Source organism: Zingiber officinale, chromosome 3B (genome assembly GCF_018446385.1).
Source record: "Zingiber officinale cultivar Zhangliang chromosome 3B, Zo_v1.1, whole genome shotgun sequence".
Classification (NCBI taxonomy): Eukaryota; Viridiplantae; Streptophyta; class Magnoliopsida; order Zingiberales; family Zingiberaceae; genus Zingiber; species Zingiber officinale.
In genome coordinates this window covers 129,870,659-129,893,029 of record NC_055991.1, presented here as the reverse complement: position 1 = coordinate 129,893,029, position 22,371 = coordinate 129,870,659, and the positions used below count along the sequence as shown (strand labels likewise).

At 37.1% G+C, this 22,371-nt stretch overlaps 2 protein-coding genes across 4 annotated transcripts; both read right to left on the bottom strand.

Moving 5' to 3' along the window:
• Positions 1-2,339: 2,339 nt before the first annotated feature.
• LOC122055230 (serine/threonine-protein kinase D6PK-like) lies at positions 2,340-11,143 on the bottom strand. Its single transcript, XM_042616599.1, has 4 exons — positions 10,372-11,143; positions 5,164-5,191; positions 3,416-4,176; positions 2,340-2,434 (listed from the first exon to the last, which is right to left on the bottom strand). The coding sequence occupies exons 1-4, from the start codon at positions 11,141-11,143 to the stop codon at positions 2,340-2,342; spliced, it is 1,656 nt and encodes a 551-aa protein (XP_042472533.1).
• A 5,518-nt stretch (positions 11,144-16,661) lies between these two features.
• Positions 16,662-22,005, bottom strand: LOC121967731 (zinc finger protein CONSTANS-LIKE 10-like). 3 transcript variants are annotated; one of them, XM_042518137.1, is made up of 5 exons: positions 21,863-22,005; positions 20,302-21,137; positions 19,744-19,965; positions 18,706-19,010; positions 16,662-17,349 (listed from the first exon to the last, which is right to left on the bottom strand). In XM_042518137.1, exons 2-5 carry the CDS (start codon positions 20,878-20,880, stop codon positions 17,220-17,222), a joined length of 1,236 nt encoding a protein of 411 aa, XP_042374071.1. In that variant the 5' UTR covers positions 20,881-21,137; positions 21,863-22,005; the 3' UTR covers positions 16,662-17,219. The 3 variants fall into 3 exon arrangements, with proteins under 3 accessions (XP_042374071.1, XP_042374069.1, XP_042374072.1); XM_042518135.1 differs by having other exon boundaries at positions 20,302-20,890; XM_042518138.1 differs by having other exon boundaries at positions 18,706-19,004; positions 20,302-20,890.
• Between the last annotated feature and the right edge of the window lie 366 nt (positions 22,006-22,371).

The following is a 22,371-nucleotide window of genomic DNA, read 5'->3' as shown; positions in this document are numbered from 1 at the left end:
GAAGAAGCCTGATTTTATCCGATGAAAGACGCCTTTCATAAATAGTGCTCAAGGCGCCTTCAAAACTTCCGAAGGCACCTTGGGTACTGTTCACCTATGACACTTTGTGCTCCATTTGCCTTAAAAAATGTGTTAGTCCAACACTAAAACATTTAACTTGCAAAACAAAGTTAGTACAAATAATAATAAGCAACAATAATTAGTTTTTAACCTTTTAGGACTAGGAATTAGTCAAGGTCTAAATTTAGGGATCCAAAATAGACCTAAACTGGATTGACGTCTACTTTCCCCTCAACCAAGGCATGTTCTCACTGAGTCACTCTCCTCCAGTTACTTACCCAGTGGCAGATCCAGACAAATATTTAGAGGGGTGCTCAAAGAAGAAACTAAAAAAATGGAGTTACTTGTATAGACACGAGTTTGTTTTTGTTTGATCTGATTTTTTTGTTAGTTCAATTGCTTCTCCACTTTTACCCTATTGTTCTGTTTCGATAATGCTGACTGGCTATCTATTTTGACAACGTTGATTGTGGTTGCACAATTCTGTTGTATTTGCCACTAGCAAGAATGAAATTTAATAACAGTAAATCTTGTTGGTCAGAATCTGACTAGCTAGAAATCTCTATCTTCCAATTATAATGCATACATGTACATGCATGTAATTAATATATAAATATGATATTACTAAAATATCCTTGTACATGTATGCATGCATATATTCTGATTGACCAGATTATGACCATTTAGCATTACCCATTTAATAATACAGCAATAAGTCATTTCTTCTTTAATTCGTGTTTAAAATCTGTGCTTCCATTAATTGAAATATGATAAAGTTGTCTGACACAGTTATTCATGTTTTACGCACCTTTTCAAGGAGACATGCCTCTCAGTTTTATCCTCCCTTTTATTCTGCCAAAAACTTCTTTTTTATTTTAAAATTCATTAGTCTTTTTCATTCGGCCTCTCTCTTTCGCGAGAGGTATTAGCCTCTTCATTTTCATTCTTGGTTCTGGGGTGATCTCTCTGCGCCGTTGTTCCAAGATCATCTTTTTCCGCGCCAAGATCGTCTTTTTCCGCCCCAAGAACAGTCTTTTCTTGATTTTTTTAATCTGTATGCTAATTTAATTTTTTGTCAAAAGCAAGGGATGCTTCCGCACTCCCTCGCGCCCCCTGCATCCGCCGTTGGACTTACCTTCACTTACCAACTTGCAGTTTATCGACTAGCTTTTCGACCCACTAGGTTTTCTCGCTAGTTGTCAGGTCCACAATCCCAATTGGACTTCGGTCAGCTGTCAAGTCTCGCGGACTCAGCCAGACTTCCTGTCAGATATCAGGTCAGCCCTTTGTCCTATCTAGGCTTCACACCAACTATCGGGTCCTCAGACCTAGTTGGGTTTCATCCTAGTGTCAAGTCCCCTATACTTGTCAATTTCTGCACGCTCAATAAATGCATTAGATCACAAAAATACTTAACTTAACTCACTTGTCAATCATTAAAACTTGAGTTAGACTGTCAGTACAAATTACACCAACATATTCGTCATAAAATATTCTGATACTCTGCCACCTACAAACCTCGAAATCTTCCTCTACCCAATAGGAGTTCATCGTACATACCCTATCACCTGACATTCTGACATCAGACATTCTCTAACCATCTCATTATTATGGAGGTAGTGCGAGGTAGTATAAAAAAAGAGGTCCTCTTCGTTGGCCAAGTGCGTGCACACACTCGCATCAACTACGTTTCTAATTTTTTGTACACTTTTTGCTAGGCCTCTTTCTGACTTGAGCATTGGAGTGTCTGCCGAGCTGATTTTGACTCTAACGCACTTGTGTGATCGGTCTGTAGTATGTGCAGGTTTATGGTTCCATCATCGACTGCCTCCCTCTACTCCACAGGAGGGTGAAAAGCCTGCGGCATATCTCCAAGTCCATCACCAACGCTCCCATCTAACTCAACTTTCGGGCGGGATTATCCATAAACTCCATTAAATATCAATCCACAACTTATAAATCTTACCAAGCACAATATCAGAACTCTATAGAGGTTAGATTCAGTATTCAGACATGAAACCATATCTTTCAATGATCCAAAAGCAGAAAACTTAAAGAGAAAACTTTAAAAATTCAAAGCTTCAGAGGTGACAAAAAAAACAAAAGCTTTCAGTAAATTAACAAGAGAAATATTCCCTTCAACAAGTACAAATAATGACAAAAAAGCAGCATGACAGTAATTTGGTAGTCATACATTATGGCCACTGTATTCTCATGACATAGAAAGATTCTACGACGCCCCCGTACAACAGGTCCTTCAAGAGAAAGCAAAGCAATCACTAGAAGAAATCAAATTCTAGATAGTTACCACCTCCAGAACCCTTTTGATTGATAGGAGATGCAGTTCTTTGGCTCGTCGATGCTGATTGATTGGACCTTTGTGTTGGATCACGACGGTCAGCTAGAAGGGGGGTTGAATAGCCTACAAACATAAAAATAAAAATCAATCATTCTCGAACTCTCAACAGAACACTTGCATAAATAAATTAAACAAATAAACTAAAAGTAAGAGACATAAGAGATTTACTTGGTTACAACCGAGGAGGTTGTTAATCCAAGGAAGATAAAGCGCACTAGCATATCTCCTTCAGGCGGAGAAGCCTCTTATAGCGTTTAAGCACAGAAACAGAAGCTCAACTCTAAACTTAAAGCACACACGCATTGGAATTACAATTCTTGAGTTCGTTCTTATTGTTAAAAAAGCTTCTGGACCAAGATTATATTTATAGCCTTGATCGGGGCGCCCTGGGGGGATAAACTTTATCCCCCAACATTCAGATCGAGTCAAAACTCGATCCTGTGAAAAAATTAACTCCGGGCACCCGGGAGGAAAAAGTCAACCCTGTTGACTTTTCCGCCCGAGTCTTCTGCTCTGGCTCCGTTCGCCTCAGATTGAGTCTTCCACTCATTTGGATGATCTCTGCCATCCGGAATAGGGCTCACCCGAACTCAACTTCTGGTCTTTTCGAGCAGGCTTCCGTTCCGGCTTCTCGTCCCTCGGAATCGCCGCTTGCTTCCTTCTCGTCCGCTAGCATACTCATTCGCAGTCTTCGTCCCTCGGTTGCACCCCGTGCCGACCTTCTAGCTAGCTGCGTCTCTTGCTCCTCCAGCAGTCTTCCGCTCTAGCTTCTCGTCTCTCAGAACCACCGCACGCTTCCTTCTTGTCCGCCGACGTACTCTTCCGCAGCGCCTCGTCCCTCGGACGCACCGCGTGCCGTCCTTCTCACTAGCTGCGCCTTCAGCTCGACTATCTGTGCTCCTAAGCTCCTGTACACTTAGACACAAGGTTAGAAACATACAGGATCTAACTTAACTTGTTGATCACACTAAAATAATTTTGGGGTTCCAACACTTTGAACCTCAATAGGTCTTGGAACCTTTGGTGGACTTGCACACCTTATCAATGCCCAATTTACACCCTTGAAGAAAGGATGCTGCTTCAATTCCGTAGCCCCGCGCTTATATGCAAGCCTGTGCTGTGGATCCTTCACAAGCAATCTCCTTATCAGGTCTCTTGCAGAGAAGCTCAGGACTGGGGAATCTGGGAAGTGCAATGACTGCTCTACAACATTGAACAATGTGGCTCTGTTACCCAATCCCTTGAATAGAGTCTTGCTGAACAAAAGCTCGTACATAAATATACCAAAGGTCCACCAGTCGACTGCACTCCCATGACCTTCACCCTTAATGATCTCAGGAGCCAAGTACTCGTGGGTTCCAACGAATGACATTGAACGAGCATCTGTGGGCTCTGCTACAAGCTCAGGTAAAGGGCTAACCTGGTTACAAATCTCAGTCTTACATTTATGGTTCTTCTTAAACTTAGAGGAGAAGAAACGAGGGTCTAAGCATGTTGTGGGAGTCATACAAGCAGGTTGGATGCAGGAGGGTTCTTTGACACAGTAAACTGGATTGCTTCTCTGCATTGTTTCAGCTTGTGGATTAGAAGACTTGATCAATGTTGGGTTAACTACACATCGAAGGGACAGATCAAAATCAGAGAGCATGATATGACCATCTTCTCTAACAAGTACATTTTCGGGTTTAAGGTCACAGTATATAATGCCAAGCATGTGGAGGTATTCAAGTGCAAGGAGGATCTCTTCTACATAAAACCTGTAAATTCATGGTGAAGTAGGAAAATCTTGTGAGCAAGAAGCAAGATTAATTCAAACTCTTCTTGAAGTTTTAGTTTCAACTATTGAAAAAGATATAATTATTTAATTGTTTAACTACTTTGCTTAACTGTTCAACTATCTTTTACTATTATTTCATTCCTTCATTCTCAAACCCACCAATCAAACACCACCTAAGTAATCTGAGTTAATTTTTTAAATCATAAATATTTTTTATATACAAGCAACACTGCAACAATTTATTGCTAGTTCACATGTAATTTTCTCAATACACTCATATACACCAACTTAAGTTGTAAAATTTGATCAGTCAAATGTATGAAAAGGCAATAATAGGTGCAATTACACGCCCTTCACACAGATTTCCACAAACTCGTATAGAAATTCTCTGTAACTCTAGACAATAGTTTAGCAAACAAGTAAATAGATGATAACTATGCAACTATTGCTCAATATAAAAAGAGCAATCCAGTGCATAAAGCTCTTGTTATACGGGGTCCTGGGGAAGGATCCATTCTACGTAGTCTTACCCTATTTTTTACAAGAGACTGTTTTCAGAATTTGAACCCGTGACCTTTTGGTCACAAAGTAATAATTTTACTGTTGCGCCAAGGCTCCCCTTTTACAACTATTGCTCCATATATAGAGTATATATCAGTGCCTATAGTAATAACTACTTAAGATTAATACTTCTCAATGAGCAAGTATGATTTAATAAACGGATTAAGAATAATGCCAAACTTTCTAGCTTTAAATTTCATTCCATTGGGCTTATTAAAAAAATCCTAAGTAAATAGAAGTCTCAAAATGCTGAATAGTTTGACATGATCAAGAATGAAGTACAATGCAGCCGGAATTACCATTTACCATAAACAAACATTGAGATGAACACTTGAGCATATACAAATGAAAACATGTAAGAAAACATTAAAGGCTTGAAATTGGGGAAAGACAGTTATAGACTTACTTCACTGCTTGTTCAATAAAAAATTTTCAGGTTGCCTCTGACGAAGGATATGCAAATCTCCACCTCGGCATAATTCCATTACCAAACATGAAAATTTATTAGTTTCAAAGTGGGTATAAAGAGTTGGAAGAAAAGGGTGATCTAGACATTGCAGAATTTCCCTCTCTGTCTGAGCTCTTAGAAGTTTCTTACAACTAGCCAATGATCCCTTGCCCATGATCTTCATTAGGGCTGCAAACGAATCGAGCCGGCTCGCGAGCTTTTCGAGCCGACTCGAAATATATTTGATTCGTATTCGAATTTATCGAATTCGAGTCGAACTCGAACATGTTCGATAAGGTTTCGAGCCGAATTCGAATCTATAACATTTTGTTCGAATATTCGCGAGCCGCTCGCGAGCTTTTGTATAATTTTATTATTTTCTAATATGTTATTCAATAAATGTATTGTAAATTTGTAATGGTTTTAAAACTTTGAACCTGATGACTGATGAGTAACGATTCTGCAATCATGCTTAATGGGTTAACAAATTGCGGGTTAATGGATTATGGGTTAACGGATAATAGTTCATATTTATATTATAAGTTTAGAACCTAATCCTTTTACAAACCGGCGAACCCTAATCTTTTCCACAAAACAAGTGTGAAGACTGGCGGCGGAAGGTAGCTAGGGTTCTTGTCCAGCGATTGTGCTTCAAGTGCTTAGGATCTAGAGTTGGTGTTGGAGAAGGAGAAGGTGCTGGTGTTGGAGAAGGATCTAGAGTTGGTGTTGGAGAAGGAGAAGGCGCTAGGGGACTGCTTCTTCTGCATTATCGACGTCGAGAGTCGAGACTCGAGAGATTCTGATGGCTCTACTGCCTCCCCTTCCCCTCTACTAGAAGATCAAGCGCAACTTCTCTTACTCTCACTGCTCGTGCCTACTGCCTCTTCTACGTTACCGGCGTCGAGAACTCCTGGTAGCTCTGCTGCCTCCCCCTCTGTCGGAAGATCAAGCACAACCTTTTTTGCTCTCACTGCTTTTGCCAAAGGCCACACGGAAGCTCTCTTCACCCAGTGTACTTTTGCTTGGAAAAACCTAAGATGTATGTCTTTTTTTCCCTCAATCTCTATTTTTCTTTGAAGTACATAATGGATTCAACCCTTTTCATAGTTATTTTTTTATCATTTTTTGGAAGGAATTATTTTCTTTTTTTTTTCTTAATCTTTCTGTTTGTTTTTTTTTCTTGAAGAAACAGTCTTTCGATTTGTTTTTTTTCTTGAAGAAACAATAGTTAAATATTGATTTTTAATGCAATAATTGTTGATTTTGATAACTTTAGAGTTACAATTTTTCATATTTAAATACAGTAATATTTCCATGCAAGTTATTTGTGTAATTTATGCTTTATTCTTGAAGATATGTTGATTAGGATTTAGGATACTTTGAATAATTTATTTCATTATTAATATTTTTTAGTTATACTTTCTCTTTTGATTTTCAAAGAAGATGGTTGATTCTGCTCCAGCAGCAAATTCAGCTATTCAAGCTTCATTAGATTCAAATGAAATCCCAGAACAAATCATAGATAAAGGGGATAGTGTAACTAATAATTTGATTGAGGATGGTAATTTGCTTCACAAGTCAAAGAAACAAAAAAGGTCTCTAGTATGGTCAGACATGATTGAGGTTGAGGATCCAAAAGGTGATAAGTACAAGTGTAAACATTGTAATCTATTCCTTGCAAAAATGAAGTCAGGTACTACAACACACTTAAAACGACACTTGGATCACTGTGCTAAACACTTGGAGTCTAAAAAGAAACTTGAAGATAAACTCAAACAACAACAACTATTGTTAGGCTTCGAAAGTGTTGAAACAACTATGTCACCTTTATTAGTTGATGGGAAATTTTGTATGGAACGAATGAAAGAAGCAGCTGCCACATGGATCCTAATGCATGAACATCCATTTACATTATTAGAAGAAGAAGGTTTTAATATATTTTGTAGACGTGGAATGCCTGAGTGGACCCGTATATCATGAACAACAGCAAAAAAGAGTTGTTTTGCAATATATGAAGTCGAGAAAAAAAAATTACATGGTTTGTTGAAAAATGTAACAAAGATCAGCCTCACGACAGATTTATGGAAGTCAAAAAAAATCAAAAAATAGAGTATATGGTTATCACTGGTCATTGGATTGACTCTTCATGGAAATTGAATAAACGCGTTCTTAATTTTTTTCATATTCCTCCTCCTCGTGGTGGTCCTCAAATTTCAGATACCCTTCTAAAGTGTGCAAGGGCATGGGAAATTGAAAATAAGATATATACTGTTTCCGTTGATAATGCAAGTGCTAATGATGCTGTAATTAAATATATGAAGCAAGATTTCTTGAAAATTAATACAAATCTGATTTGTGGGGGGAAATTATTCCATGTTCGATGTTGTGCACATATTTTAAATCTTATAGCTCAGGATGGCCTCAATGAAATTAAGGATATTGTTCATGTAATTCGTCAGAGTGTAGATTTCATTAGAAGAACAGATGCTAGACTCATTCAATTTGCTGAAATTGTGAAACAATTGAAGTTACAAGAAAGAAAATTGGTTGATGATTGTAAGACAAGATGGAATTCAACTTATGAGATGTTGAGAACAACAATTGCTTTTAAAGAAGTTTTTTCAAGATTTAAAGATCGAGAACCTAGCTATATTCATTGTCCAACAGAAGATGATTGGGAGAAATTGCATAAAGTATTTTCAATTTTGAAAGTATTCTATGAAGCAACCAAAATTATTTCTGGAAGTGAATATCCTACTGCCAATCTTTTTCTAAATGAAGTCTATCGAGTAAAAGTAATCTTGGATGAGAAATCTTGTGATGAAGAAGAGTTTATTAGAAAAATGGTGCAAAAAATGAAGGAAAAGTTTGATAAATATTGGGGTGAATGCAATTTATTAATGGCTGTTGGTTCAGTTTTGGATCCAAGATGCAAAATGCGAGTACTTGAATTCACTTTTCCTAAACTTTATAACTCATTTGAAGCAGAAAGCAATATTAAAGAGGTCCAAAGGCTTTTGTATGCAATTTATAAGGAATATTCAGATACTGCTATTGAAAAGCTTCAAGGATCAAAAAGCAACTCTGAATCTCAAGATAGCAACACTGTAATTCAAAGTAATAGAGAACATACTACGTTTTCTTCTGGATGGACTGAATTCTCTTCTTATTTAAAAGAAATTGAAATGGTACAACCTGAAAAATCTGAGTTGGATGTGTATCTAGAGGAAGGGTGTCATAGGCATAATCCAAATGATGCATTCGATGCTCTTGGTTGGTGGAAGCTCAATACATACAAATTTCCAGTGTTGTCAACTTTGGCTAGAGATATATTAGCAATACCCATTTCTACAGTAGCTTCAGAGGCAACTTTTAGTGCTGGAGGTCGTGTTATTGACAAGTATCGTGCTTCTTTAGCTCCTACAACAGTAGAAATGTTGATGTGCGGTGAAGATTGGTGTCGAAAGCGACATGGAGTGACTAAAAAGTCTAAGGTATGATGTTAAAATATTTTGTTTATGTTTTTTTTGCTTCTAATCAGAAAATAAATTTAAAAATAAATGATACATTTTATCTTTATTATTGTAGGTTGAAAAACAACATTTGACAATTGACTTACCTATAAATAAAGTTGATAATTAGAAGTTGAATGGTTATGTCACGGATTGAGGTATAGATTTAATTTTTAGCATTTTATATTTTGAGTTTGCTAACTTATTTAATCATTTATATATTTTATTTTTGAATTCTGCACAGATTGAAAAGATGGAAGCCTGGAATCGTGGAAGTATAAAGCTTTTTTTATTTTCTAAAGTCTTTGTATTGTTTTGTGTAACATGAAAATGCAATGGCAGGTGAACTTTGGATGCAGTAAGAGGAATGGAGAGCTTCTGGAATGACAAAAGGATGAAGAGCTTTGGAATAGAAGCATGAATGTGTAGCTTTGGAATGTAGTGGAAATGGAGATCTTCTGGAGTCTGGATTTGGGAGTTTGGGATGCATCAAGAGGAGGCTTCGTAATTAGTTGTTTTTTGGCCATTAATCTCATTTTAACTCAACTTTGTATGTGTTGAGTTGAACTTCTATTTTGTCTATGTTATGAGCTTCTGGAGTGGGACTTGAGAATTTGGATTTGATGTGTATCATGATTATCTCATTGTGGCCATTATTCTACTTTAAAGACTAATCTCATTCTGTTTTGTAATTTTATTGTGTATAAGTGTATATGTTATATGTTGTTTACTTATTTAGACTTTATTTTTATTTTGTATATGTTATGTGTTGTGTAGCTTTTATTCTGTTTTGTATTTGTATTTTGTTCATGTTATGAAATTGTTGTCAGTATAAGTGTATATGTTATATGTTGTTTACTTGTTTAGACTTTATTTTTATTTTGTATATGTTATGTGTTGTGTAGCTTTTATTCTGTTTTGTATTTGTATTTTGTTCATGTTATGAAACTGTTGTGTATTTGTTATGTGGTTTTATTTTTATTGTATTGCACATAATTTTAGTTTGAATATGACAAAATTTAGATTCGAATAATTCGAATCGAACTCAAACTTAAGACATTTCTAGTTAAAAGTTCGATTCTGCTCGAATTAATATTCGAATAATTCGAATCGAATTCGAGCTCGAATCCTATTTCGAATCGAATTCGAGCTAAAGTTATTAGTATTTTCGAGCTTCGAATCGAATTCGAACATTATATATATATTTCGAGTTCGAATTCGAATATTAATATTTTTACATTATTCGGTTCGATTCGGCTCGTTTTGCGCCAAGGCTCCCCTTTTACAACTATTGCTCCATATATAGAGTATATATCAGTGCCTATAGTAATAACTACTTAAGATTAACACTTCTCAATGAGCAAGTATGATTTAATAAACGGATTAAGAATAATGCCAAACTTTCTAGCTTTAAATTTCATTCCATTGGGCTTATTAAAAAAATCCTAAGTAAATAGAAGTCTCAAAATGCTGAATAGTTTGACATGATCAAGAATGAAGTACAATGCAGCCGGAATTACCATTTACCATAAACAAACATTGAGATGAACACTTGAGCATATACAAATGAAAACATGTAAGAAAACATTAAAGGCTTGAAATTGGGGAAAGACAGTTATAGACTTACTTCACTGCTTGTTCAATAAAAAATTTTCAGGTTGCCTCTGACGAAGGATATGCAAATCTCCACCTCGGCATAATTCCATTACCAAACATGAAAATTTATTAGTTTCAAAGTGGGTATAAAGAGTTGGAAGAAAAGGGTGATCTAGACATTGCAGAATTTCCCTCTCTGTCTGAGCTCTTAGAAGTTTCTTACAACTAGCCAATGATCCCTTGTCCATGATCTTCATAGCGAAATAACAAGATGTGCCACTTAATTCTGATAGATAAACACTACCAATATCACCACATCCCAACCTCTTTAGCAGCATAAAATGACTTAAACCCAGAACCCCATCTCTTGCACGAATCACCTGAATTCCTTCCCATCTTGAATCATTTGCTTTATGGGGCTTAGTGATGTTACTACTGAAGCTACTACACGAACTTTCATCACTGATGTCACTACTTGTACTAGGCCTGCACATACTATTTTTCCTGTTCTCTAAAACATCGCCTTTGTCACTTAGCCTAGTACTTCCACTAATCTTTGATACACTAGCGTTCCCTTCATCCATCTTTGCAGAAATTATGCCATTGTTTATACAGGTTTCAGAATCATTTGTTTGATCTAAGCTGCCGTCCAAAATTGTAGGTGTTTTTGGCTCCACTGTTTCTGTACATTGTGTTAGCGGTTTATTACTATCAATTGACTGGTGCATGACATTAGAAGGAACCTCATCTATTTCAAAATTTGCAGAGCCCTTAAGATAGTTGAATGGTTTCTTAACCTCTGAAACTTGCGTCAAAATATGCTTTCTCATGATCTCGTCTATGGCCACCGATTTCTAGGATGCAGTATACTCTGATTTGTTAGGATTTGGGACATGCTTTAGATTGGGAGTATTTGATTCTAGATTCTAATTGACAGATATTTTCACGAGTTTTAAAGCATCGGTACGTGATTCAATCTCTGAAGCCATTAGCCAGCAAACATTGCAACTTGTCCCTCTATCTGGTTAAACTATACAAAAAAATCCTCACTTATCTGAAGAATATTTGAAGCATCCCAATTGAAGGACCCAAGATTTTCTTATCCATGACCTATGGATCTTCTTAGGTGAAAATCTATTAGAAGAATAATTACAATAAATATCTCAAAAAAACCAACAATAAAACTTTTTTTTCAAAGAAAGACACGCATACTCCAACAGATAAAGTGATGTTCTAACAGCATGATCTTAGGACATACTAGAGATGCAAAATAGACTTGACAATTTTTCTTTAGAAAGAAGAGGAAGAGAAGATTAAGTTGTTGGTTGCTAAAATCCCAATCCAAAGATAGTAATCGATACCTCTGAGAAAAGAAGCTCCAACTCGGGCGATGGTGCCTATCATAAATTGTTACAATCACTAAGATTCATTTATTTTTACAGGAACACAGTAGAAAAGATCTTCATATAGTAGAGAATGTGGAGAATTCCCAAAGCAACTTAAGGACATTGGACCACAGGGCACCAAACTCTAAGGAATTGTTAAAGGACCGGGGAAAAAAACTACATAAAAACACATCAAAAGTATAAACTTTCCACCGCAGCAAGGATTGTGGACCATAAGCTAACTTGAATCAAGCAACTTTTGATCTATCTAAGGAAAGAAATACTAGGCAACCTGGATCATAGAGTCGACAACTTCATATGATCATTTTTCCAGAGTAAAGTCAAGTTGGATCATTTCAACCTCAAAGAAATGCAACCTTTATTCATGGTGGAAGATAAGAGAGCCCCTAGATGACATCGAGGAAGAATTATTGTTACAAAAAGATGATAACTATGCATTAGAAAGAGTCTTTGACTACTAATTCAAAGAGTGAAAATGGATCTAAAACCTAAATCAAAACGTCAACCCGGTCAAATTCCAAACAAAAGCAAACGTGGGAAACTATGATGCTTAGGAAAGAACAAGTCAGATAAATTAATAGAGGAAGAGGCCAAAAAACCATACCTTGTTCTCATAAAGACAACTTGTTAGCTCTCACAATGCAGATGCTAAATGTTTTCGCCAGGTATCAAGTAAATGGAGGGAGGGATCCGAAAAAAGGGAAGGTTCAAGGGAGACATCAACAAGGAAGTTCCACTTCCCTATGGATATTTGTACGTGGGTGTGCATTAGCGGTGATTATGCATCGAAAGAGGAGAGTGGTCAAAGCAAAAGCAAGCTTTTTCATCATTCCATCATCTCCCTCTCTCACTCGTCTCAATACCCTTGTTCGCCAATACCCAAGTGCAATCCCCAATATGTTGAGATTGATCTGCATGACTCTTTCATTCTGAGAGCTTCCCTTGGTCATATGAGCCAACCCATCCCCCCATAGCTTGATTGACATTCCAAAGTCCCCATTTTAGCCATTTGAAACATTGAAAAATATCTTGTAGTCACTCAACCCTAGAAATCAGCCCTACACAGTAAATCTAGGATTAAACTAATCGATAGCAATGCAGTGCCATTAGCATAGGATAGATAGCTAGATATATCTAACCCTAAAAACACCATCTTTATCCTTTGAAGAAGAGAGGAATGGGGAGAGAGAGAGAGAGGTTGGAGAACATAGCTAACCCGTGAGGTGAGAGTTATGTTTTGGAATTCAAGGTTTGGCATGTGAACTTCACCTGCAATTATCTTCCAAGATCCAAGGCGGGACCAGAGCAAGCAAAAGAGCATCAATGGCGTGCTCATTCGCCAATACAACAGTGGACTCCTGGCAATTCGCAGAGTTGGAAAGATAAGGAAGCAGAAGTGAGATATGCTCAGAATATGCTTCCCGATATCAACAGTTAGTGTCAAGTTTACTCATTTACAGTGCTGGTTGTTGTACCTCTGGGATGGGTTTTCACTGGTACTTTTCAGGAGTTGCTTCTGTATCATCCTTTGACCAAAATGGACAAAATCTAGACTTTCGGAGACAATGATTTCACAAATTGAGTTGCCTCTTCCTTTTGAATAGATTAACTTGACATAGATAGAGAAAAGTTTGATGTTTGGCTTATCATTTAATAATACTCATCTTCCAACCATGGATTGGCCATTGCTCCACTGTATTATAAGATGGTCAAATATTTTAGAGCTGGAGGTGGAGAAGTTTGTGGCGGCCAGGCTAATCTCCTGTGCATCTTCGGAATAGAGTAAACCACAAGGAATCCAAGAAGCGATGCTAAAGATCAATTGGTGCATTCTCTTTTAAGAATCCATTATATAAGAGACCAAAATAGAGCGTTTTAAAGGCTATGCATTGGAACAAGAGCTAAAGCACATGTCACTGTTGTTAAGCATCTCCCTAAAACTCTATTGCATTTGTAAAAGCTCTAAAATCAATCAATCAATCAATCATTAACTAACTGCCGTCTCAGTGAGGGAGCATGTGGACTGTACATGTTTCACTATGAAATACCGTCTCCTAAGGGCATCCAGATTTCAGAGAACGAAGAACATCTTAAAATTCTCTATTGAATTTCCTCTATATGAATTAATGCGTAGAATAAAAGTCGGTAAATTAATGATCATCATCTTGTGGGAATCGAGTTTCAAAACTACTTCGCTATGAAAACATCAACAATATCAACTAAAACCACCTAATCGTACTCGTTTATCTTCTCATTGGCCGTTCCAGTTTTCTAAAAACATTGGACCGCGTTGCTCTAGAACAAATGCTCATAGCTGAACATTATATATATAAGAGCTATAACTAAGCTACGCAGTCGTTACATATACATCATTTCAGGCAAATTAAAACTTGCACCACCATTAGCAGCGTTTTGTATTTTTATTTATTTATTTTTGTGCTTGTCGATATTCGTAAACGAATCAGCAAAGTTCATAGCATCTCAATGTAGCACAACAACTCCATGTTTCCTTCGCCTCTCTCTTCTCTTCTGCTAAGGCTTCCTTCTCTTCACCCTACCAGTCGAGAATAAAAAATTAACCTCTGAAAGGAAGATTTGAAAATCAACAAGACACGACAAATATACGTCAATGAAGTTCATTAAAACCTTACCAACACAAATAATTTCATGTTTGGTAATCACTGGATAAAGAAACTCTTTTTCTTTTAACTTTCAATTCTCACATGAAAGGAAGATCATAATTCATAATGACGTGCATAACAGGGCAGACCGACAGAGTAGTTGATCTCACATGGAGCTCTAAAGAAACAACGTTGGCCCAGTCTAGTGACATTTGCCAATTGTGTGCAGGACAAACCCCCAAACCCCAACCCATAATAGATATCAAAGAAATTTAAGTAAATTACAACTAAAAAAAGTTAACAATTCTACCATATAAAGAGTCATAAGGAGCATATAATATAGGTCTTCAGGTGCACAACATACAAATAGATATGTAGAACTTCCCTAGCTATAAACAAAAAATATTACGTAGTCAAGTAAATATTATTTGGTCATATATACCTTGGGCGACCAAAGTCCAAACCACATGACACAACTTTTACATCTTGTTTTTTTTAGCGCGTAGTTTATAAACAAATAAACAGGATCACTAAGGTGAGGGGTAATCGGTCTATAATCTATATTACATTACAAAATTTATTATTTTATTTAGTATAATTTTAAAGTTGTAATATAATCTGAATTACAAATGGCTAACAACATGTGGTAAAATTTTGTAATCTAAATTACAAGGCCAACAATATGTAATCTCATGAATCGACGTGGCGTATCCTCTCAGGACGGTCTAGTGACTAGCACATGAGACGTTGCCACGATGAGGTCTGAGGTTCGAATCTCGACAAAGTCGAGGTAAATGTCTTCCTTATGTGCTAATCACTGTTCCAAAGGTTTGTAGCCACCCGTGATTTACCTCATCCGTGTTGACCTTGGGACGGGTTGGCGAGGGCGCTGTGACGAGCGTATTCATCTTTTGCCACCATAAATCAACGTGGAGCAAATTGAATATACTTTATACGTTGCTCCTGTCTTTGGCTTAGCATCTACTGGATCAATTGCTGCCAAATTGAGTAGACGTTTTTTTGTTAGGTTTAGATTTAAACATAGTTAGTATATACAAATGAGTAGTATTTTCTTTTGTTTTATTTTTTTTAATAATGTAGGTATCCGACGAATCTAAGAGATAAATGACTTTCCCTAGAAATCCAGGGAGAACAGTTATGCACACCTAGATTGTTATGGGGCTCTTTTGCTTTTGTATCTAAATGGACACCGTACTATAGTTTTCTTTGTCTCTCAATAAAGTGGTGGACTGAGTTGATTTGGGCTTCTAATGACTCTAGTTGCTTCTCAAGCTTCTTGTTTTTTTTTTAGTCTTATTTAAAGAGTTGGACAAGCTATCAATAATATCGAATAATTTTGTTAACTAAAGGAGAGTTGATCTCACTGTTGCTTTTGTTCAATGTTCCCCCTTCGCTATTGCTATATTCCTCCTCATTACTAGTAGAAAATACATCATCATCATGTCGTGCTTTCGGTTCCTTCTTCTTGCTTCTCTTCAATCTTGGACAATCACTCTTTGAGCGCTTTTCAAAATTTTCAGACATGACTTACATTTATGTACGAAACCGGCATACATGTTGCTTAATCTTTATGGAAAAAATATTGTTTCCTTTGTAAACTTATTATTCTTGTGCAACAGTTCCATAACATACTAATAAAAAAATATAACGAAAAACCTAAGGTAGTCTTTAAAATGAAAAAACAGTGAAAGACGAATACGGTTTCTACTTTGTCATCAGTTTGACCATGGTGTTTAAAAGATCACAATAAAGACGAATATGCTCGTCCCAGCACCCTGTCAATCCGTCCCAGGACCAACACGGAGAAAGTAAATCATGGGCAACTACTAACCTTTGGAATAGTGACTAGTACATAAAGGAAACATTTACCTCGATTTTGTCAAAATTCAAACCTTAGACCTCATGGTGATAAATAATTTAAGTTAAATATGAACTAATGTGTCTAGGTGTGCAAGTTGATTTTGCTGATCATAGACTAAGCTTGAATGATGATATCATGAAGGAGTGAGGATCAAAGAAGGCCTGAAAACTTGTGGATGGTCAAAAAGCTTGGAGAAGAATCTAAAGATGCGACTCATGTACTGTGCGTGGATGTTGTACTTTTGAATTTGTTTCAAGTAGAATGATTGTTTAAGATGGAATCTTCCTTGTAAATAGAGTTATAACTGTACTACAAAAAAGAAAGTTTGGAGCATCCAGAGACGAATGACGGGAGTTTATAAAAAGGGCAGATCATCCAATACATAATCGCAAAAAATTGCAGGAACAACGAAAAGAGGCATTTTATCAGAGTATGGAAGCTATAAATCCAACCTTAATTGCATCAGTCCATGGTTTTGGAAAAGTGTATTTACAAGGGAGTAGTTACCCTCCCATTATACATGCAGTTCCACAGATCCAAAAGATACAAAGTGTTCTCTTCATTATTACTCTACACATCTTACATGACCAAGAAAGGAGTAATAGCCTTATTAGTATATAGACATTTGAGATATGTGCCAAACCTCAAAGCAAGATTCAGAGTGCAGGTCATTGAACACTGATGTTGGATGAATGACAATGAACTCCTATGACTAAATGGATTGATCAACAGCTGTTTGTTCTTCAAAATTGTAGCACATACCTGGTCCAGCCAGCATGCAGGGAAAAAGTTTGGAGGACTTGATCCACCAAATTCTCGAGGAAAAACTCTGTAAGCTGGAGATTTTTTTCAATCACTCTCCACAGTTTAATCATATTGTATCTCCTCTTCTTTTCCATTCTTCATAATGAACAATCCAACCATGTCAGGTTTTTATTGGTCTCTCAAAAAATACAAAAATAAACATTGACTCATAATAAGAGAAATATTGTTGTATTCAGTAGCTTCTTGTATGGGAGAGTGGATCATAATCGTAAGCTTCACCTGCCTTGACAAAACGTCCCTTCACCCGTCTTCTAATATCTGCCCTGGCCTTACGTGAAGCATATCTGATAGTTTTCTCAAACCTGTTGATCACGGAAGATGGAAAATAAGAAACTAGCGTGACCAATTCAACCTAAATTCAAAAGTTCTTGGCACATAACATAGACAATAACAGAATTGTGCATGAAAATCGTAAAATATGTTACTAGCATTTTGGTGCAACTCCGTGTTATTCAAGCTTGGTTAAGACTCTGACATGAATGTGGATATAAATATTTGGCATGACTATTTCAGAATAAATTTAAACGTGATCAATGGAGTACAGTGTCCACTCAAAGTGCCAATCTCTAACTGCAGTATGCCGCATATACATGGAAAGGGTTGATGAAGTGCCTGACTATATTAGTTAGATGTATAGACTTGATATAAGTGGAAGAAATAAGAGAATGGAAAATAAATGAAAATTGTAACTATGAAAGGGAGTTTTGGTGCAACGGTAAAGTTATTGCTTTGTGACCAAAAGGTCACGGGTTCGAATCCTGAAAACAGTCTCTTGTAAAAAAATAGGGTAAGGCTGCGTATAATGGATCCTTCCTCGGGACCCCACATAGCGGGAGCTTTGTGCACCGGACTGCCTTTTTTTTTTTTAATTGACGGTACTTCATTTAGTGGATTTAGTTCACGTATGCTTTACCTCTTCATATTAATATTGTATAGGTCAGCTGGAGTTTGAAGAGTTGTCTGACATAATATACATATCAAATAGTTTATCTAAGATATTCTTTGTATGTTAACAGTGTATGGAGACCTTAAGCTTCAACGTGCATGGACAAGAACACCACAAACTTATGCAGGTTTTATAACTAGTTTAAATGATTAAACTTGGCAACAAAGCAAAGCTAATCAACGTTTTAGTTCCATGGAGACGCCCATCGTCAAGATTGTGGGAAATGGAAATTCATGTGTAATGGTTCAACTTTTAAGCGGCAGAAAAGCAAGTTGCTGGTCACATTGCACTCATCACAAAACGTGGATCCCTGGAGAAATAGAATGTATTTTATTTATAACAGCCAAATGTAGACCCAGAAGAACATAAATGGAACAGTAAGAGGAATTCCATTACCAAGTATAAGACTATAAACGGAGAAGTTAGGATCACACACAAACTTTACACCCTTGTTATTAGTAAGTTCTTAAATTTGTTGTCACATTGTCAATGGTAAACTTATTAGTGAAACCCCCATAGGATCTCATCCAAACACTTTACAGGAAGGTAAATTGGCCACCAAGTAAATGTCCTAATCCTTTAGTTGGTTGCTCAGTATATATACACACACACACACACAGAGAAAGAGAGAGAGAAACAGTAAAAAATTAGTATACTAGGTCAATATAAATCCTAAATAGGCAAGTTTTAAGGAGTTGAGGTCAAAACTTACTTCCGTTGTTTCTTCTTTTCCTTGTAGCGTATAAGAGCAGTTTCCCTGCCAGAAGTAGGTATTGAGGAGCTCCCTGGACCAGCATAGAACCAAGGTGGTCCACCCATTAAAGGCATTTCTGACATTCCACAATCTAGATAATCTCCAGGATTGCTTTCACCAGTTACACCAGAAAAGGAAAATGATACAGCTGATTGAACTTGGTAAACTGGTAAACGCTCGCTAGAATCTGCAATTCCTCCAGGATTGGACATCATAGAATCAGCAGATACCGCTTTGCTGCATGTTGCTGCCATTTGCTGAACCTTTCCAGCAACAACATCCAAATACGATGATCAGATTCAGATATCACTATTGCTTCATTGTTTGAGTAGATTAAGAAAGGAATTGAAACAGCTGCTAAATTTAATAGTCATGCTGCCATCATAGATCAAATCATTGCTTACATCTGTCAGTTTACATTATTGAAAAGGTTGACCTAAAGAGTTCAGATTATCCGACAAGGGTTCATGGTTATGCTGGGTTTGGGTGCATAGATAGGAAGAGGGGGAAAGGGAAACACTCACAACTTTGCACATGGGATTAATCAATCATGTGCAATTTGTATTACTTTCCCTCTCCCACTCCTTACCCCTCCTATCTTTCCATCTAAGTAAACCCAGCCTTCCTAGCAAGAAGTTTGACAAAAATATTATGATACTCATTATCAGTTATATTTACATTTTTCTTTCTAAAATAGCATCAATTTATTTAATTAAACTTGATAAATCTGGAAATAATTATGAAGAACATTCATTCTTCTTGAAATAACCACAAAAGTTTCTTTTTGAAGCAGATTAAAACTCTGGTTTTCTACTAGGCAAACAGATTTCCAATAGTGTTTCTCACTAAAGGTTTCATGCAATTCTATAATATAGGTTTGCACGAAAGAAAGAAATTGAGTAGATAACTCAAGTTCAGTTGGTATCTAAGGATAGAAGCAATTTCTTATGAATGCCACTTGATTTGAGTGGAAATATGAAATGCCACAACATTTACCTCTTCTAACAAGTCATCATTGCAAATGGAATTGGTAGCAGAATTGTCCTTCATGTCAAAGTAACTATCTATTCCAGCATCATCAAAAAGATCCCCAGTTTGGTTATGAGATGCACCAAAGAGTTCCTCATAATTCTCAAATTTATTGTCCACATCATCCATGGCGAAACCATCATAGAAATCTTTGCAGAATTCAATATCAACAGCTCCAGGACAACACGGCTGTAACATGAAAGTATGAAATCCATTAGTGTAAGCTGAGACAAAATCATGAGGCCAACCATTCTCAGAAATTATCCTGGAGAATTGCACTGGTTTCCCACATAATTGCAAAGGTAAAATGGTTCTCACTAGGGAAAGTGTGCATTAAGCACCTTCAGATTACATATTGTTGTACTTCATAGTTGCCTATTTATCACATTTATCATCTTCAGATTACATATTGTTTTTTGGATTCTTCTGATTTCCATAAAACTAAGTGCCATAGATAGGCAGCTGAAAAGCACAACAATATGAAATCTGAAGGAGCTTAAGTCACACTTTCAAATATTAACACACCTTGGGTGTTGTAGAATCCACCGAAGCAGCTTGTTCCTCAGCACTACAAGACATGGCATTGACTGCAGCTGCTGAAAATGATTCAGCCAAGTGATTGCTCTCATCATTTGCACTCAGCACATTCTTTGTTCTACTGCTGCCACTATTGGCAGTACTACAGTTCTCTGGAGGTCCCCACCAATTGTTGGCACTGTTCTCATTGATAGTCTCCAATCCTTGTTCACAAGGAATCTCTTTGATTTGAGGGTACTCAAAGAAAGACCATATTCTTGAAAATTCTGCTGCTGATGGACAGCCTGAGTAGCAGTTGATTGTCTGCCTCTGGTGTTCTGAAGTCAATGTTGAACCAACATGGCCATTCCAATCACAATTTTGGCAAAGGGAGGCATTTTCTTCGACACACCTAACTGCAGCAGGTTGTGTCATGCACCGATCACATAACAGTGTACGTGAATGCCGCCGAGAAAGAGAATTTGCAGAATGGATGTTCCGGTCACAAGATAAGCATAAGGAAGCTGCATCAGACCTACAGTAGACAACAGATCTTTGTTCTGTGCAGAAATCACAATGTCGGACCATGCTTGCTTCACTGGAAGAGAATAGCTTAGCTGGTAAGTACAATGGCTCTCGACAAGATTTCAGAATAAATAGCACAGATTAATACTTCGCCCTAAAACTTTATAAGCATCAAACTAATTAATCTCCCAGTCAGAAAAAATGCTGGAAGAAAGAGGAAACTAAGGCCTTTGCTCAGCAGTTAATCAAATGAAACTGCACTCCTAGAAAGTTTAAGAACCATAACGGCTTTGATCCACTGAATCTCTCCAACATACAGTCTGCAAAAGAGCAACTCCTTTTATATTTACCAATTACTCTTATCTAATTGGCAAATCAAGAATTATGAATTTGTGATGGAAAATTCAGATTTTTGAATGTCTCTAGCTGATTTTTTTTCCCTTCAACTCGCTAAGCTAAAAAGAACATATATAAGGGAGAAAAAAAAGTCAAGTCGAATTTTCAACCTAACCACAAACCATTAGCAATCGTCATCTCTAATAATGGACTTTCTTGATTTTCAAAATAATAAATTTTCACTGACCACTCCAGCCAATAATTTTGTCAGGTAAAGAAGTTTGAATAACGTTACAAACAAATCGATGCAAACTGGGAAATGACAGACATAGAGACCTCTCTTCTTCTTCTTTTTTTTGACATAGTCTTATTCAATTTAAGTTTCCATCAAATTCAAAGAAAAATCCGGCAGTTAAGAAGGAGTAGGCAAAAAAGTCTAATTTAGAACACGAAACAGCAAGCTAAGAGCCAGAGGCCTCTTTACAACTAAACCAACCATATTTTCCCCCATTAGTTCTTCCCTTTCACTTGCGAATCAGCAGCAAAAACACACAAGAGAGCACTAGAAACAAATCTTTCCTACTTAAACGTCAAACCTCCAAATATCCTCACTTCAGAAGAAAACTCCAACTGATCGCTCATTTAGAGCGGCAGATACGCAAATCATACAGAAAAAAAAGGACAAACATCACTATGATCGAGCCGTTACCTATGCCGAATCCTCTTCGCGAGCTTCCTCGCCTCCTCCGTCCCTGGCAATTAGAACAGAAACCCTAGCATTAAGTAGTCGATCTGAGAAGCTCGGAGATTCGATTGCCCTCCCAGAGTAAATTGAGATAGAGATGACGAGAGGCAGAGAGACGGAATAGGATTAAAACACAGGACAGCCTGTGGGACCCGCAAAAAGTGCAACGCCTTTGCGCTTTCTAGTGGCACTGTTGTAATATAACCATGTTTTTGGGGCTAAACCCAACCCTTTTCCGCCACTTATTCGCGAGACGGAATCAAAGCGACGAAGACAAGCGAGTCACGAAAGCGAGCAAAACTTCTAATGACGATAATGCCCATCTCCTTTTATCTAAACTGCGTAATTCTCCTGATTCAGGTTCGAAGGGACAACCGGGCCCGCTCACCCACGAGTCCGGAGGATTGCGTTAGCTCGCCAGCGCATTCCTTCAGATCGTGAAACTGCACGAGGACGGCCAAGATCATCCTGGG

What these genes read in the sequence shown, in the direction of transcription:
- LOC122055230 (XM_042616599.1), bottom strand. Translation starts at nt 11,143, where the DNA reads ATGAGAAAGCATATTTTGACGCAAGTTTCAGAGGTTAAGAAACCATTC. An exon ending in CCTTCGTCAGAGGCAACCTG is followed by an intron (nt 5,192 to 10,371) that starts AAAATTTTTTAT and finishes CAGAGGCAACCT; the next exon opens with GAAAATTTTTTATTGAACAA. An exon ending in TCCAAGACCTATTGAGGTTC is followed by an intron (nt 2,435 to 3,415) that starts AAAGTGTTGGAA and finishes CAACACAAAGGT; the next exon opens with CCAATCAATCAGCATCGACG.
- LOC121967731 (XM_042518137.1), bottom strand. Translation starts at nt 20,880, where the DNA reads ATGGTCCGACATTGTGATTTCTGCACAGAACAAAGATCTGTTGTCTAC. An exon ending in TGGATTCTACAACACCCAAG is followed by an intron (nt 19,966 to 20,301) that starts GTGTGTTAATAT and finishes TTCATGTTACAG; the next exon opens with CCGTGTTGTCCTGGAGCTGT. An exon ending in GAAAAGAAGAAACAACGGAA is followed by an intron (nt 17,350 to 18,705) that starts GTAAGTTTTGAC and finishes CGTGATCAACAG; the next exon opens with GTTTGAGAAAACTATCAGAT.